A 15,761-nucleotide genomic window follows, 5' to 3' on the forward strand; every position below is an offset into this window, starting at 1 on the left:
TGAGCCATTCGTTTTCCGAAAATATCCTTCCCAATCTTTGTGAGGTGCAACCCATCCCTTGCCAGACATCATGGAGATAGTACAGACCATGGTCCAGGAATCCAAAGGTTTTTTGGCGACACCAACCCTTTAGCCAGTGGTTCATTTCTAGAATCCTTTCTTCTCTTACCAGGTGTTGTCCTTTCATTGGCAGTACAGATAAAAAAAATACTCGTTCACCTAAGTCCCTGACTTTCTTGCCTAGCTGCTCATAATCATTCAATATTGTTTTCAAGTCCTTTTTTGTGTCATTCGTCCCTACGTGTAGTAATAGAAAGGGGTAGTAGTCTGTGGGTTTTATTATTTTGGTTAGCTTCTCAGCCACATCTTTGATTTTAGCTCCAGGGAGACAACATACCTCTCTGGTCTACAGATGGCAGGTTCTGTTCCCTTGAGAATTGAATCTCCTATCACCAGCACTCGCCTTTTTTTTTTCCTTGGGAGGTTTGGGGTGTTTTTCTATCTGTCACAGAAGCATTTGATGGTGTTACTTTTTTAGGGACATTTGATGGTGCTTCTTTTCTACGTGTTTGCATGTTTTCTTCTAGTGAGAGTCCATGACATCGATTGCTTAGTACCAGTGGGGCTGCATCAGAATGGGTTAGTTTAGACAGCTGTTTTGTACTAGGTTTGTGTTTTTTTTTATGAGTGACATGTTTCCATCTGTCGTCTTCATCCTCTACGGGGTCAATTATTTTAGAAGTTGTTTGATCATTATTATGTTCACTTTGAGCATATTCTTTTTGCAAGGTTTCGGGTTTCTCATTTTGTAGGTTGAGTTTCAGAGTGGTTTAGAGCTTCCTCTAGACCCTTTACTTTTTCTTCTAGTAACTTGATTAGTTTACATTTGGTACATATAGTGGCAGCGGTGGGAGGCTCCGCCCACCCACCCGGATGTCATCACAGATGCTCTGTGCACGAGCGCTCAGAGTTCCGAACCGGTAACAAAGGTAAGTAGAACCCACTACTGGGTACATATACAGTTTGGGTATTCTATGGGCATGTGTATACATGGAACATGTTCCGCAGATCACAATAGTATCAGTTTCTTCTTCCATGAGTGGATTTAAAAAAATTAAAAGTGGATGTGTAGTTACCACAGTAGTTACTACAGATTTTTAAAGGGAAAAATGTCCAATTTGGAATATATATATTCTAACAGATCATTTAAGTTTCAAATTAGGGGCGGAAAGTTTAGCTAAAAGTTTAAGGTTCTAGCAATTAGGAGAATGTCTAATTTAAGGATTTAAAGTTCCATAGTTCAGAATTGTCTAGTTTAAAAATCTGAAGTTCTAGCAGATCATTTAGATTGGGCAATTTAAAATTTTTTAGTGTTGATTGGGCTTAAGTGCGAGTTGAAAAAGCTTGTAGTAGGACTCAATATGTCTAAGATTGTCAATCACCAGGTCACGGTTGTCCCAAAGATGCTTTTCAAAAGGCAGAAAAGGATATATTTTTTGTAATGGTGTGTGAGAATAACCCTGGGGGACAGAAGGAGGAGCCCCGATGCTGACAACAGTCTGGGCAATTAAATCTGATAGTGAAGCAGGCGAGGTAGAGAAAGCGACCCATAAAGGATCCCCTCAGGAAGGGAGAATGTTCAAGGATCTGATATCAAATTTGTATTCCTTAGAAATAGCAATTTTATGCATTGAACTCTAGAACAAAATGAAACCCATCCAAGATTTATGGACCTTTTCTGATCTTATTTCTCCTTACCTGAAGTAGCGGTTCAGCTAATTCTTCAGCTCCAGCACAAAGAGGTGATTCTAAAAACTGCAAGGAGAGCTTTCTACTCTCTGTGAGAAAGAGAAAAATAGTGGAAGCAGATTTGTTAAAGAGAGAAACTTCAATAAAGTGGAGCGAAAGAATCAACTAAATGTTGAAATTTCACCTCACATAGAAAGAGCCTTTCTTACCTTGCGTAGCGTATTGATCTTGATCTTTCTGGAAGTTCTCCCTGAAGAGCAGCTCTTGAGAAGATCTGAATGAATCTTTCCCCCTCTTAGGATACTCAGTCACAGCTTCCAAGGATTTCTGGACATGATGTGATATGAGAAACAAAGGAAGAGCACAGAGATAGAAATGAATTATCATACTACACCTTCTAACTAGCAGATCCCAATGTCCATTGCTGAAAGAATTGCCCCAAATACATCTTCTGGAAGAATAGAACAGATGCCCTTAGGAATTAATAATCCCAGAAAATTCTGCCAGAAAGGAATTGACAACTTCAGAGAGATCCTCTTTAGAGCTGCCATGATTCCATTCTCCCACCTGCAACTTTTCCTGCATGTTTTCCTCCTCCTGAGTCAGCAAGAAGCCTTCAGCCAGGGACACCGCCTGAGAACTGGTCTCTGCTCCACACTCCCGCACCCATTTTGCAATCTCTGGGGGAAGGACAGCCAGCAATTGTTCCAGGAGCACCAGGTCCAGCATCTGAGCTTTGGTGTGTTTTTCTGGTTGCAGCCACTGACGACAAAGGTAGTGAAGCTGACTGCAAACATCTCGGGGACGGCTCCCCTCCTGAAACTGCACTTTTGTGAAGTGACAGCATTGGACCTCTGAACTATTGGATGCCTCTTCGTGGCTCTTCTGCCCAGGACTTGCCCCATTCTTCCCACAGCTCCAAGGCTGAGCAGCTGGAGGGCCTTTTCTAACTTCTGCATCTGCTGGGTGTTGTCCCTCCATCTTCTCTCTCGTCTTTAATACAGCTCCAAAATGGATCCATGGATCTCCACAGGTCTTTCTGTTCACAAGAGGTCTGGCCAAATTTTCCAAGGCCATTCAGCTCTCCTCTCAGACAAGATACTTAAGATTCCAGAAGAACCAGAAAATATTTCCACCTTACATACCTGAAATGGAAAACAAATAATTCAGGTGTTTATTAGGGTAATTAATTGAACTACTGAGCATCCTTATCAAGAGAGGAAATTGAAGAGAAGGGTAGGGGGAAGGAAAAATTTTAAAAAAGAAAATTGGATGAACCTACCAATGTCTGGGGGGGGGGAGGAATCTTATTAATTAGTTTAATCTCTCTACATATGGGGGAAATTGCAGAGGATGTCAGTCTATCAAAATATTGGAAAAAAACATCTAAATATATTTTTGATTTCTAATTCCTAGTTTTTATTAACATTTAATTTTTATTTTTATGTCTTCTGTATTATTATAAATTAGGCAGCAATTATACACAATGCTCAGTCTTACTATTTCTCCCACATCAGCCCTGTGAAGTAGATTGGGCTGCTAGATGAGATGGACTTAAGGCTTTCATGCCACAGGTTGGACTAGACATTAATCTCTTGGTTTCAAGCTTTGTGCTTTCAATCACTGAACCAAATGGCTCTCTACGGCTAACTATAATTTCATTTAATATAATTTAATAGACAGTTTCATATCATTTCTATGGCTGCATAGGTAAGAACGACGATTTGCACAATCCAAATCATAAATGTCCCAGGTCACAAACAGCAATTGACACGAGGGGGCGCTGTAAATCCACTTAATAACTAAATAAACAAACAATGGGTTTAGAAAGGCCAAGCTTGACAAAAACACTGGCCTAATCCGGGGCATAGCGACAATGATGCACCTCCCTCCCTTCAACATCTTCCTTTTTTACCTGCTGGCACAGCCAGCTGGTGACATTGGGGAAAGGCAGGAAAGCAGGAAACAAGAGTTCCAGTCCTTACACACCTTGCACCCAACTCCTTGCACACTCAGTTGCAATCGGCCTAAGAAGGGGGAAGAGAGGGAAACCCCTTCTGAAAAAGGAACCACGAAATATGCAGGAAACTGTGCAGGAGTCAAGACTGACTTGGAGGCACAAACCTCTGCACAGACCACCTCTCGTTCTCTCCCTCCCATACAGAGGTTTTCCCATCCAAATGGGGGTGTGTGTGGGGTGTAAATGGCTCCCTCTTTTCTGAGACCCCGATTTTTTCCCCCTGGGGGCAATGCGAAGGAGCCAAAGGTTTCCTTTCTCCCCTCCCCGGCCCGTGCATGCACAGGGGCGGCAGGGGAACATGGGACCAGTGGCTCTACCCCCCCCCCACCCCAATCCCACCACTCCAACCCTAATAAGGTTTTGCAGGTCTGCATGCGAGCCTCCAGCGCGGGAGAAAAGCCCCCACCGACTGAACCCCGAGTCGTATCTGGATCTCCAAGTCCAAGACTTCCCCGCAGCCTCTTCCCTTGCCTGAAAGGCTCACCCGGGCACTGGAGAAAGAGCAGAGCAGCTTTCAAGCCTCTGCTGGAAAATGCCTAGGGAAGCACGAATCCCTCTTGACTTGGGAAAGAGACCGGCGCATGCTCAGTTCTCTTGTATAACGGGGGGCGGGAGGGAGCAGCGCCGCTTTTCCACGGAGCCCCCTAGAGGATCCTGTGTGCATTGCGAGAAGATCCTGCAAGGGCTCAGGACGTCGTGTTCCATACGTATCTGGGTTGATGGGCATTAAACTTGAAGGAAAGGTTCCCTCTAAGGTTGCCTATCTAGAAAGGAAGTGGCCTCTCCAGCAGGCGTCACTTTCTAGATTTTCCCCATTCCTAAGGGGTCTGTAAGGGGCGTGCATAAGAGCACCAGCCGTCCCTGTCCTAATGTTTCCTCTATTTTATGTAGCCAATCTAGGTTTATACTTATTACCTAATATGTTCTTGACAAATAAAATAAAATAAAAAAATTGCGAAAATCTCTTGTGGAGACTCAAAAATCCCTTTCCTGAAGAGCAGTTTTTATTCTAGAAAGGAAACGGGCCTCTCCGGCAAGCATCAGTTTGTAGATTTTCCCTCTTTTTAATTTCTAAGAACCGTCTGTGATCTTGTGAAGATTGAGAAAAATCTCTTGTGGAGACTCAAAAATCCCTTTCCTGAAGAGCAGCTTCTCTGAAAGGTCTCCAGGGATTCCCAGGAGGCGGCGTCAGAAATGAGGAAAATCCTGTCAGAAATGGCAGGGCAGTCAAAAGACAAGGAAGAAAAGTCTCTCTATGAAACCCGGCCTGTGACTTGTGGCTGATGGCAAACTCAGCCTTGAAGTGAGGGGAGATCAGGGGGCTGGCAGAGACACAGGGAGCAAAGCGACAGGTTGAGGAAAATTGAGATTTGTATTGATTTTTCTTTTTCAATTATTAAATGTGCCTTTTCAAATTCATGCCTCTAGGTCGCCAAGGAGGATTGGAAACACCAAGAAGCAGCCTGTAATAATGAAAATACAGGTAGTCCTCAACTTACAACAGTTCATTTAGTGACCATTCAAACTTACAATGGCACTGAAAAAAGTGACTTATGACCATTTTTCACACTTACGACCATTACAGCATCACCATGATCATGTGATCAAAATTTAAATGCTTGGCAACTACTCATATTTATGAGGGTCGCAGCGTCCCAGAGTTACGTGAGCCCCTTTCGTAACCTTCTAACAAGGAAAGTCAATGGGGAAGTCAGAGTCACTTAACAACCGTGTTACTATTTTAACAACTGCAGCGATTCACTTAACAATTGTGGCAAGAAAAGGCGTAAAATGAGGCAAAACTCACTTAACAAATTTCTCACTTAGCAACATAAAATTTTTGGCTCAATTGTCATCATAAGTAAAGGACTACCAGTAATACTGAAGAGAAGATTCTGATGAAAAAGAGGCATCAAAAGAAAAGTTCCAAAATGGAAAGTTCAAACTTGTGTGGACCTTTTAAATTTTTTACCTCAAAATAAGGTGCCATGATGGAGAAATGAAGACTGTATAAAGTATAAAGTCTGATATGCGATTGTATATGGAATTAAAAAGTATGAAAATGAAGGAAAATACTGAAAAATTAAATATAATTTTATAGCTCCAATACCACAAGACAATAAAAAGAGGTGAATAGTTTTATTTGTGTGTTGAGTAGGAAATATGCCTCAAAAAATATGAGTAGGAACTTGAAGACCTTTGGTGCTAAATAATGTACTTCTTTTTCTAGCCAACAGTAATGAAGATTTCACCGGTTTGAAAAGATTACTCTGGATTTGGAGGTGGGAGTGCAAGAAAAAAGGAAATTTAGCTACAATGAATGAACGAAAGTGTTGGAAGAAAAATCCGGTCTGGTTCCAAGTCGGGAGAAAGACGCTGGAAATAAAATGGAGGCTGGCTGAAGGAAAGGTCTCTGTTTATTTGGATGCCAGAAATTTCAGTGACAGCCGAATGTTTCTGGGGTGGATGAAAAAATGGGGTTGAGATAGGTGGGTTAGGCTTATACGTTCTTTGGGGCTTTGTGATTGAGATGCCTGTTCCTGTGTAAGAATGTGTCCTTTACTATCCCAAATGTGCTTTTTCAAGGGGCAACTGGACTTTCTGTTTTTTCTTTGAAGACATTTCGCTTCTCATCCAAGAAGCTTTTTCAGCTCTGACTGGATGGTGGGGAATGGAAGGATTTATACTCCTTGCAGACAGCTGGTCATTTATATTCTTTTAGCTAGCTGCTAGTCATTAAGGCTATCTGAAAGGTTTATCTGTATCATCAGGGTCACCTGAGTGGTGCAAGTGGGTGTGGAGCCTTCTTGGAACTGTTGAAAGTTCCAATCCCCACCATCCAATCAGAGCTGAAGAGGCTTCTTGGATGAAGAGCAGGGGTGAAATTCAACCAGTTTGGACCAGTTTGGGCGAACCTGTAGGAACAATTTGAATCGGTTCGCCAAAGTGGTAAAAACCACCCCTGGCTAGCCCCGCCCATGCCTGCTCGCTCGCCGCTCACCCCTTCCAGCCACTCACTCACCCCTTTAGGCCGCTCAACCCATTCAATGTTAAATGGAGGGAGAAAAGTTCCGATTCTCTCCACCACAGCATTCATTAAGAGCCCTTCTGGTGCTCATACACACATTTTTTCCTACCGGGTTCTGTGGGCATGGCTTGGTGGTGGTGGGGTCATGTGACCGAGTGGGCGTGGGTGTGAGTGACCCCCCCACCAAGCCACGCCCACGGAACCAGTAGGGAAAAAATTTGAATGTCACTATTGATGAGAAGCTAAATGTCTTCAAAGAAAAAAACAAAGTCCGGTTGCCTCTTGAAAAAGCACCTTTGGGACAACTATGACCTGGATGACTGAGAATCTCCATAGATGTGTCCTCTAATATTTTAATGGCTGTTGCCAGATTCCTATGGAGTCATGTAGGGGTCCTGGCTGGCTCTACAGACAAAAGGAGAAATGCAAATTTTAGGTGTTTGTCTAAGCTAATCTTGTCAGCTCTGGTTTGCCTTATTGTGTTGCTTATTTGGAGTCTCTTTGCTTATGAATAGATTGGCCCAGTCTTTCTGAATGGATACAAAATCTTCATGCCAAAAGACCAGCCTCTTCAAGCTTTTTTGTTGTTGTTGTTAGTTGCGAATTCGTGTCCGACCCATCAGACCCCATGGACAATGTTCCTCCAGGCCTTGCTGTCCTCTACCATCCTCTGGAGTCCATTTAAGCTCACGCCTACTGCTTCAATAACTCCATCCAGCCACCTCATTCTCTGCCGTCCCTTTCTTCTTTTGCCCTCAATCTTTCCCAGCATTAGGTTCTTCTCCAGTGACTCCTTCCTTCTCATTAAGTGGCCAAAGTATTTCAGTTTCATCTTCAGGATCTGGCCTTCTAAAGAGCAGTCAGGGTTGATCTCCTCTAGGACTGACCAGTTTGATCGCCTTGCAGTCCAAGGGACTCGCGGGAGTCTTCTCCAGCACCAGAGTTCAAAGACCGCCATTCTTTGGCACTCAGCCTTTGATATGGTCCAACTTTCTCAGCCATACATTGCAACTGGGAAAACCATGGCAAAAACGCACTTTTGTTGGCAGGGTTCAAGCTTCTGCTTGAGGCTATTTTCCTATGGCAAGAATACTGGGGCTGCTTTCTGCATTTAAGAACATGTTTCTCCTCTTCTCCTTTAGGGGAAATATAATATTTTGCCTATTTTAATATTCCCCAAAATATTTCATTCCCTGGGGGTGTGGGCTTCCTACAAAAGGTGGAGGGAAAGTAGTGGTTAAGAAGCAATTTTAAAAGAATGGCAACTTCTCATTCTGGCTGCATTCTTTTCAGCTAATTTCTTTACATATCAAGGCTTCCTTCTAAGGACAACCTGCCAAACTGTGTCAATCTGGTATTATGAAAAAAATTATGCTGTTTGATCCAGAATGATCAGTGAACAATATTTGAGTAAATAGCTTCAAAATAACCTGAACCTTTGAAAGCCTGAAGTATTGCCCCCCAGAAATCCTTCCAGGCGTTTTCATCTATTTTTAGCTTTTACAGAATTTAATCACATTTCATGAATAACCATTCCAGTGGTTTTTAATTAAGTTTATTTCAATCAAATTTAGTGTTTTCCCTAAACCTTGTCATCCCATAGAAAGGCAAAAAAAAAAAAATGCTTGAAAAAGGTTTTTTTTCAAAGATTTTTCCACACAGGATACATTGATATATGTATATGTGATGAGTTTCTCAAATAATAATAGGCCTTTGACCAAATCTTTTCCATGATTTGTAAGTATGTTGATAAAATAAATAGTGCCAAAGGAATTATGCAATTAAAAGGTAGAAAAGTCTGCAGCTGCATAACAAGCAAAGAAAGAAACTGAATAAACAATCGAACTTGATCTATCGGGCTATTTATTACCAGTATTTATTTAATTTATATGCACACATCTTGCAGTTCAAGGCAACCTTAAAAGTGATCACGGATGTGTACTTTCAGACTTGCAGCATTCTATTAATAAATTAGCCTATTCAGCTATGTTTCCTATCTGGATAACCTTGGAGTCTGGATAACCTTAGAGGAGTGACAGAATATTGTTGTCTTGTGTGTAAATGATTTCAGGTTGCCATGAATTCCAAAACCCCTATGTAGGCTCCTCCAAACATAACCCAATGCTTGAAATTGATAATCAGCCCAAAGTTTATTAACTACCGTGTTTCCCCAAAAGTAAGACCCTGTCTTATATTTTTTTGAACCCCAAAATAAGCGCTTGGCCTTATTTTCGGGGAGATATTATTTTGGGGCACGTGGAGCAAGACGGGGTTCCTCTTGCTGTCTTACTTGATTTCCAGCTCTGTCTCCGTAACCCTAATCAGAGGAAATGGCGGGGACCAGCTGCGCATCTGTTTAAATATTTTCGGGGAGGGCTTATTTTCAGGGAGGGCTTATTTTCGTGCATGCGCTCAAAAGCCCAATTGGGCTTATTATCAGGGGATGTCTTATTTTGAGGGAAACACGGTATATAACTAGAAAGAAATCATACCAACTGTACTTAATTTAATCGAAGGCTACAGGTATATGTTCCAAAAAAAATCCATTTTAGCTTTTGTCTGGGACAGGAAAACAGAACTTGGCACCTTCACTGGAGAAAAACTTTGGCATGTGCATTTATAGGACTTTTCATTATTGTAGCTCCTTTTCAGAGCTCTTCCTCTGAGTCTTCTTCCTGTTCAATAACAGGCTGGACAGATCCCTGAAATGGCAATTAACACCCTTTATCTCCACCGATACTCACTTTTTAGTTCTAACCTTCTACTTAGCAAAAACCACAAGTAAGATTTAGGATACACCTTGTTCTGGTTTGGACTAGATAGGCAATTTATGTATGAATATCTAAAAAGGTCTAGGGTTTATTTTGATTATTACTCAAGTGGTTCTTGTATGAGATTTTAGATAACTACAGGTAGTCTTTCACTTACAACAGTTTTGTTTAGTGAGTGTTTAAAGCTATACCACCACTGCAAAAAGTGACTTATGACTGTTTTTCACACTTACGACCGTTACAGCATTCCTGATCATACTATGTCACCTGATCAAACTTCAGGTGCTTGGCAACTGACTCATATTTATGAGGGTTGCAGTGTCCCTGGGTCATGTTTTTGTTTTGACGAACAAAGCCAAGGGGAAAGCCAGACTCACTTAACAACAGCGTTACTAACTTGACAACTGAAGTGATTCACTTAACAAATGTGGCAAGTAAAGTCGTAAAATGGATCCAAATTTACTTAACAACTGTCTTGCTTAGCAACAGAAATTTCAATCGCAGTCATAAACCGAGGATTACCCTTATTGCTATTGAAGCTCTTCCCATACTTCCTCGGCTGATATGGCTTCCCCTGTGTGTGGATCCTTCTGTGGCAAGTAAGAGCGTTACTCCTTGCAAAGCTCTTCCCACACTCCATGCATTCATATGGTTTCTCCCCCGTGTGGATCCTTTTATGGGAAGTGAGATCACAGATCCAACGAAAGCCCTCTCCACACTCCACACATTGGTATCGCTTCTCTGTTGTATGGATCCTCTTGTGGGAATTAAGACTACTGCTAAAACTAAAGCTTCTTCCACACTCCTTGCACTCATATGGTTTCTCCCCCGTGTGGATCCTTTTATGGGAAGTAAGATCACAATTCCACCGAAAGCCCTCTCCACAGTCCACACATTGATAGGGCTTCTCTCCTGTGTGGATCCTCTTGTGGGAGTTCAGGTAACTGCTATGAATAAAGGTCTTTCCACACTCCATGCATTTATATGGTTTCTCCCCTGTGTGGATTCTCTTATGGGAAGTAAGGTTACTGCTACAACTAAAGGTCTTTCCACACTCCATGCATTTATATGGTCGTTCTCCCGTGTGATTCCTTTCGTGACTTCTAAGAGAGTGATTATTACAGAGGGTCTTTCCACACTCCTTGCAAGTAAATTGTTTATCTTCCGAATGTGTCTTTTTATGGGAAATGAGATGAGCAGATTTATTAAAGCTCTTTCCACACTCCGAGCATTTGTATGGTTTTTCTCCTGTATTAATGCCTGTATGGTTAGGAAGCCAACTGATCCGAGGAAAGCCTTTTATAATTCCATTTTGTGATTGGCTTGTCTCACTGCTCTGATCCGCAAACTTCCCTTTTACCTCTTTCGGATGCATTGCCTGGCCTTCCGCCTTGTAATTCTTATTCTCTTGCCGATTATAGCCTGGAAAAAGAAAAACGAAAACTGTAGCAAAAATAGGGTAATGATGAAAGATCAAATCTTTTCTTCTGAAATTTAGCCAAAGAATCATCAATATATTTTGGCTGCTTATTGGCAGATATGAACATACCAAACGAATACTTTACCAAATACCCATTTCTAAGTGGGCTCCTACGAATTCTGATTTATCAGGATTGGATGACATCGCTACAAACGGAAGACAAATCCGTGATCTAATCTTTGAGTACTACTCTGTGTCAACCTGTTGATGACCTACCAGTAGGACAATTCCATGGTGCCATGAACTCCCAAAGTTTTGGACACTATATCATGCTGAGCAGCAACATTACCCACCACCTCCCCAACTTCAATGAAAAGTCTCACCTTCACTTGTCTGCAGACCAGAAACTCTGAAAGTCAACCTTCCTGGAAGGCAATAGCTCCCCACCCTCAACCTGGAATGATACCAAAGACAGTACACAAATGGGCCCATTTCTGAGAAAGGAGTGTCCCTCTCAGGGCACATCTGGGTCTTGGTTATGAATGGCAGTCTGGTATTTCATCCACCTTCAGTTCGTGGCTGTGGACAGTCATACTATTTACCAAGCTGACATTCAATAACATCTGCCTTCGAATAGCAGCTCAAGCCGAGTTACCAGGCTCAATATTAAGCCCTGGAAGGCAGGATCTTGCTCAAAGGCCACACCATCCCTACGTACAGCCTCTCCCTCAGATTCGAGCTAATATCTTCTATGGCAGGGAAATGAGTATAAGACGTACTTTCCCCCCCTAAAAGAGGGTGAAAATTTGGGTGTGTCTTATACAACAAATGTAGCTCCGCCCACCTGCTGGCCCCCACCCTTTAGCCTCTGCCTCCCAGCAATTTACCTCCTTGCAGCAAGCAGCAAATGGCCCATTTCAGCTTCAGCACAGCCTGATTATCATAAGCAGTTGATTGTCCATTGGATCAGCCTCCTGATTCTCAGCTGTTTCGGGCTGAAGGGATTGCCATTGCCTATTGCCGCGCGGGCCTCTGGTGTTTGCTGCAAGGAGGAAAATTGTTGGGAGGCAGCTTTTTTTTCCCTTGTGCTAAAGATGTGCTGAAAATGAAAATGAAACTAAAGCAGGCTGTTTGCTCTTTGCTGCAAGCAGGCAAATTGCTGAGAGGCAGAGGCAGATTTTTTTTCCCTTGTTTTCCTCTCCAAAAAAAGGTAGCGGCCTCTTATATTCCAGAGGGTTTTATACCCCGAAAAATACAGTATTTTTCATTTTATGAGCAGAAAGCATTTTGAAAGAAAGCCACTTCCTTTATGTAAAAAGGGAGCCTGTGCAGTTTTGCAGTTTTTCTTTCAATAAATTTCCTTCTTCCAGAGAGCCATTTGGTCCAATGGTTAAGGCACTGAGGCTAGAAACTGAATGACTATGAGTACCAGTTTTGCCTTAAGCGTGAATTCTGGCTGGGTGACTTTTGGCCTATCTTTGTTAGCCCAACCCATGTCACAGGATTGTTGTTGTGGTAGGAAAAACAGCAGAGGAAGGAGTATTAAGTATGTCTGCTGTCTTTTATTTACAAAAAATAATAAAGGCAGCATAGAAATAAGTGATTTGTCCCCAGAAATAATATTTAAGCCCCCCCACCTCATGCCTTCTATAAATTTCTAAGCACAGTTATGGGTTCTTACCCAGAGAAGCCAGATTCCTGGAATTCTCCAGCATGACTTCCCCATGGAGAGCTTTTTGGGCAGGATCCAGTTGAGACCACTCCTCCTCAGAGAAATAAATGGCCACTTCCTCCAAAGACACAAAATCCTGAACAAGGAAACAAGTTTCCCTATTAACAGATAATCCCAATAATAATTTGACAGTTTTCTTCCAATAATTCTAAAAAAGAGATCCAATGAACAAAATGGGCATCTTCTGCAGAATTCTGAATGATTTGATTGATTGATTTATTTTGATTTATTATCATTTTTATATGTCGCCCTTCTCCCGTAGGACTCGGGGCGGCTCACAGAATAAAAGCAACATAACAATAAAAATGCTAAAACAAGCCAATTTAAAATCCCCAGACAATTAAAACCTCGCAACAGATCAGAGAATTTGCTGAAAAAGCCATGTCTTCAGGTCGGCGTGGAAAGTGCGGAGGTCGGGAGCCGTCCGGAGCCCGGTGTGTAACTCACTTTTGGCTGACAGCACAATTGAAGCACATTTGATCAAGTTGGAAGGACTTGGAATGCCTTTCAGTGAAGCCAATTAAAATAGTTTTCTTGGCCAACTGGCCTTACAACCACTACATATCAATGGCTCCAATTCTTCCTAGAGTGCACAGAAGGAAACACAGAGAAAACCCATCTGACATTTTTTCCAATGGTTTATTTATCAATGGAGGGAAACTACCCTTCCTTCCCATCCACACCTCCATGAAGGTGTTGGGGGAGCTGGTAATGGTACGTGAGAATGACCCTGGAGACAGAAAGAGTATCTCCAGCCAAGATAACATCTGGTCAAGAAAATTTGGGCCTGAAGCAGGAGGGTGGAGAATGGACAGGTTCTTATCAGAAGGGACAGGTTAAGCAGTGTGTGAATTTTCAATGATCTGATCTAAAATTTGAGTTGCTTAGAAACAACAATATTATACACTGGACACCAGAACAAAATGAAACCCATCCAAGATTCATGAATATTTATCAAGGTTTCTCCTCCTACCTGAGACAGAAATTCAAGCACTCTTACGGCTCCACCAGAAAGAGGAGGCGATTCTAAAAAAACCAAGGACAGCTTTCTATTCTCTGTGAGACAGAAAATGGTAGAAGCATGTTTGTTAAAAAGAGAGATTACAATCAAGAGGCCGGATGTCCAAACTCCACGTCACATGTAAGGTGCTTCTGTTACCTGGCCTTGTCTCCTGACTTTGATCTTTCTGGAAGCTCTCCCTGAACTGCAGCTCCTGAGAGAATTTGGATGACTCTTTCCCTTCCTTGGGATAATCATATACATCTTCCAAGGACTTCTGGAAGTGATGTGCCAGGAGAAGCAAGGAAAGAGGGAAAGAAATGAATTATCATACTGCATTCTCAATCTAGCAGAAGACCACAATGTCCAACGCTGAAGCTGGAAAGCAAGAACAGAACAATTGCCACAAATACATCCTCTGGAAAAAGAATGGAACAACAGCCTTTAGGAGGTCATAATTCCAGAAAACTCTGCCAGAGAGGAATTGACAAATTCAGAGAGATCCTCTTTAGATGTGCCACGATTACATTCTCACACCTGCAACTCTTCTTGCATGTTTTCCAACTCCTGGGTCAGCAGGAAGCCTTCGGCCAAGTCCACCGCCTGGGAACTGGTTTCTGCTCCACATTCCCGCACCCATTTCTCCACCGTTGGGGGAAGGACAGCCAGGAACTGCTCCAGGAGCACCAGGTCCAGCATCTCAGCTTTTGTGTGTCTTTCCGGCTGCAGCCACTGACAGCAAAGGCGGTGAAGCTGAGTGCAAACATCTCGGGGACTCCGCCCCTCCTGGAACTGCACTTTTCTGAAGTGACAGGATTTGACCTCTGAACTGTTGGCTTCATTGTTTTGGGTCTTTTGCCCAGGATTCTTCCCAAAGCTCCAAGGCTGAGCAGTTGTAGGACTTTTTCCAACTGCTGCATCTGCTGGGTGTTTTCCTTCCATCTTCTCTCTGGTCTCTAATCCAACTTCAAAATGGACTGATGGATCTCCACAGGACTTTGTATTCACAAGAAATCTCGACAAAACATCCAAGGCCTTCAGCTCTATTCCTTCACAAGATAGCTAAGCCTTCAGAGGAACCAGGAAAGATTTCCAACTAACAAATCTGAAATGGAAAAGAGATGAGAGATTCAATAGGGTGAGTAACATAACTACTGAGCATCTTCCTCCTCCTCCGAAAAAAGCCCACCTCAAAATAAGAAATTCTTATGAACCCTCAATGTCTCAGTAGAAGGCAGGAATCTTATTAGTAAGACTGACATCTATGTTTGAAGAAAATTCCAGTGAGCCCTTTTGTATCAGCTACTATCAAGGACTATTACATGAATATCTGATCCGTTTGGGGGTACACTGTCATAATTTTAAACTGTTTTTAATAGGGTTGCTGATTTTAATTTTATTTCATTGTGATCTGTATTGGAATTTGTCATTTTGTAAGCCGCCTTGAGTCCCCAGGGAGAAAGGCGGCATATAAATCACAATAATAAATAAATAAATAAATAAATAAATAAATAAATAAATAAATAAATAAATAAATAAATAAATAAATATGTTAAAATATGTTTTGGATTTCTATTTCCTAATTCACCTAATTTCAATAGCCGCTTATAAAATTTAACAACTATCTCAGCACAATCCAAATCAAAATGTCTGAAATCACAACCGAGATAGCAATTGGGATGAGAGCGGCTATCTAAATCGATTTAATAAGGAAAATAAATGAACATCTGAACTTCTCTAGAACATAAAGCTTTAAACTAACAGAACCCCGTTAACCTCCTGGCCCTAAACCCTGGGTGAACTCCAGAAGCCAGAATTAACAAACCACCATTCAATGCATATAGAACTTAATATCCCAATGAATAAAACCATCTATGCTTTAAGATGATGTTTCGATTCAGGCACATCCTAGAAACAGTTTCCCCCCCACCCCCTTTTAGCCTAATCCCGTCTTTTTCAAAATTGTCCACTTGAAAACTTGTGGACTTAAAAACTGCAGGAACTTAACACTGCCCAAACTTAAAAACAAACACTGGCTTAA

The 15,761-nt window shown here is 42.0% G+C and overlaps 1 protein-coding gene and 1 pseudogene across 1 annotated transcript; both read right to left on the reverse strand.

Annotated features, from left to right (window-relative positions):
• The window catches only part of LOC139310017 (zinc finger protein 721-like), a 31,139-nt pseudogene extending 26,813 nt beyond the window's left edge, over positions 1–4,326 (reverse strand).
• A 4,368-nt stretch (positions 4,327–8,694) lies between these two features.
• On the reverse strand, positions 8,695–14,662 carry LOC139311918 (zinc finger protein 558-like). Its single transcript, XM_070936444.1, has 5 exons — positions 14,258–14,662; positions 13,880–13,997; positions 13,694–13,776; positions 12,670–12,796; positions 8,695–10,990 (listed from the first exon to the last, which is right to left on the reverse strand). The coding sequence occupies exons 1-5, from the start codon at positions 14,660–14,662 to the stop codon at positions 10,032–10,034; spliced, it is 1,692 nt and encodes a 563-aa protein (XP_070792545.1). The 3' UTR covers positions 8,695–10,031.
• Positions 14,663–15,761: the final 1,099 nt, after the last annotated feature.

Source organism: Pituophis catenifer, unplaced genomic scaffold, assembly GCF_029215685.1.
Source record: "Pituophis catenifer annectens isolate HBS135680 unplaced genomic scaffold, rPitCat1.0.hap2 SCAF_2, whole genome shotgun sequence".
In the NCBI taxonomy this organism is placed as follows: Eukaryota; Metazoa; Chordata; class Lepidosauria; order Squamata; family Colubridae; genus Pituophis; species Pituophis catenifer.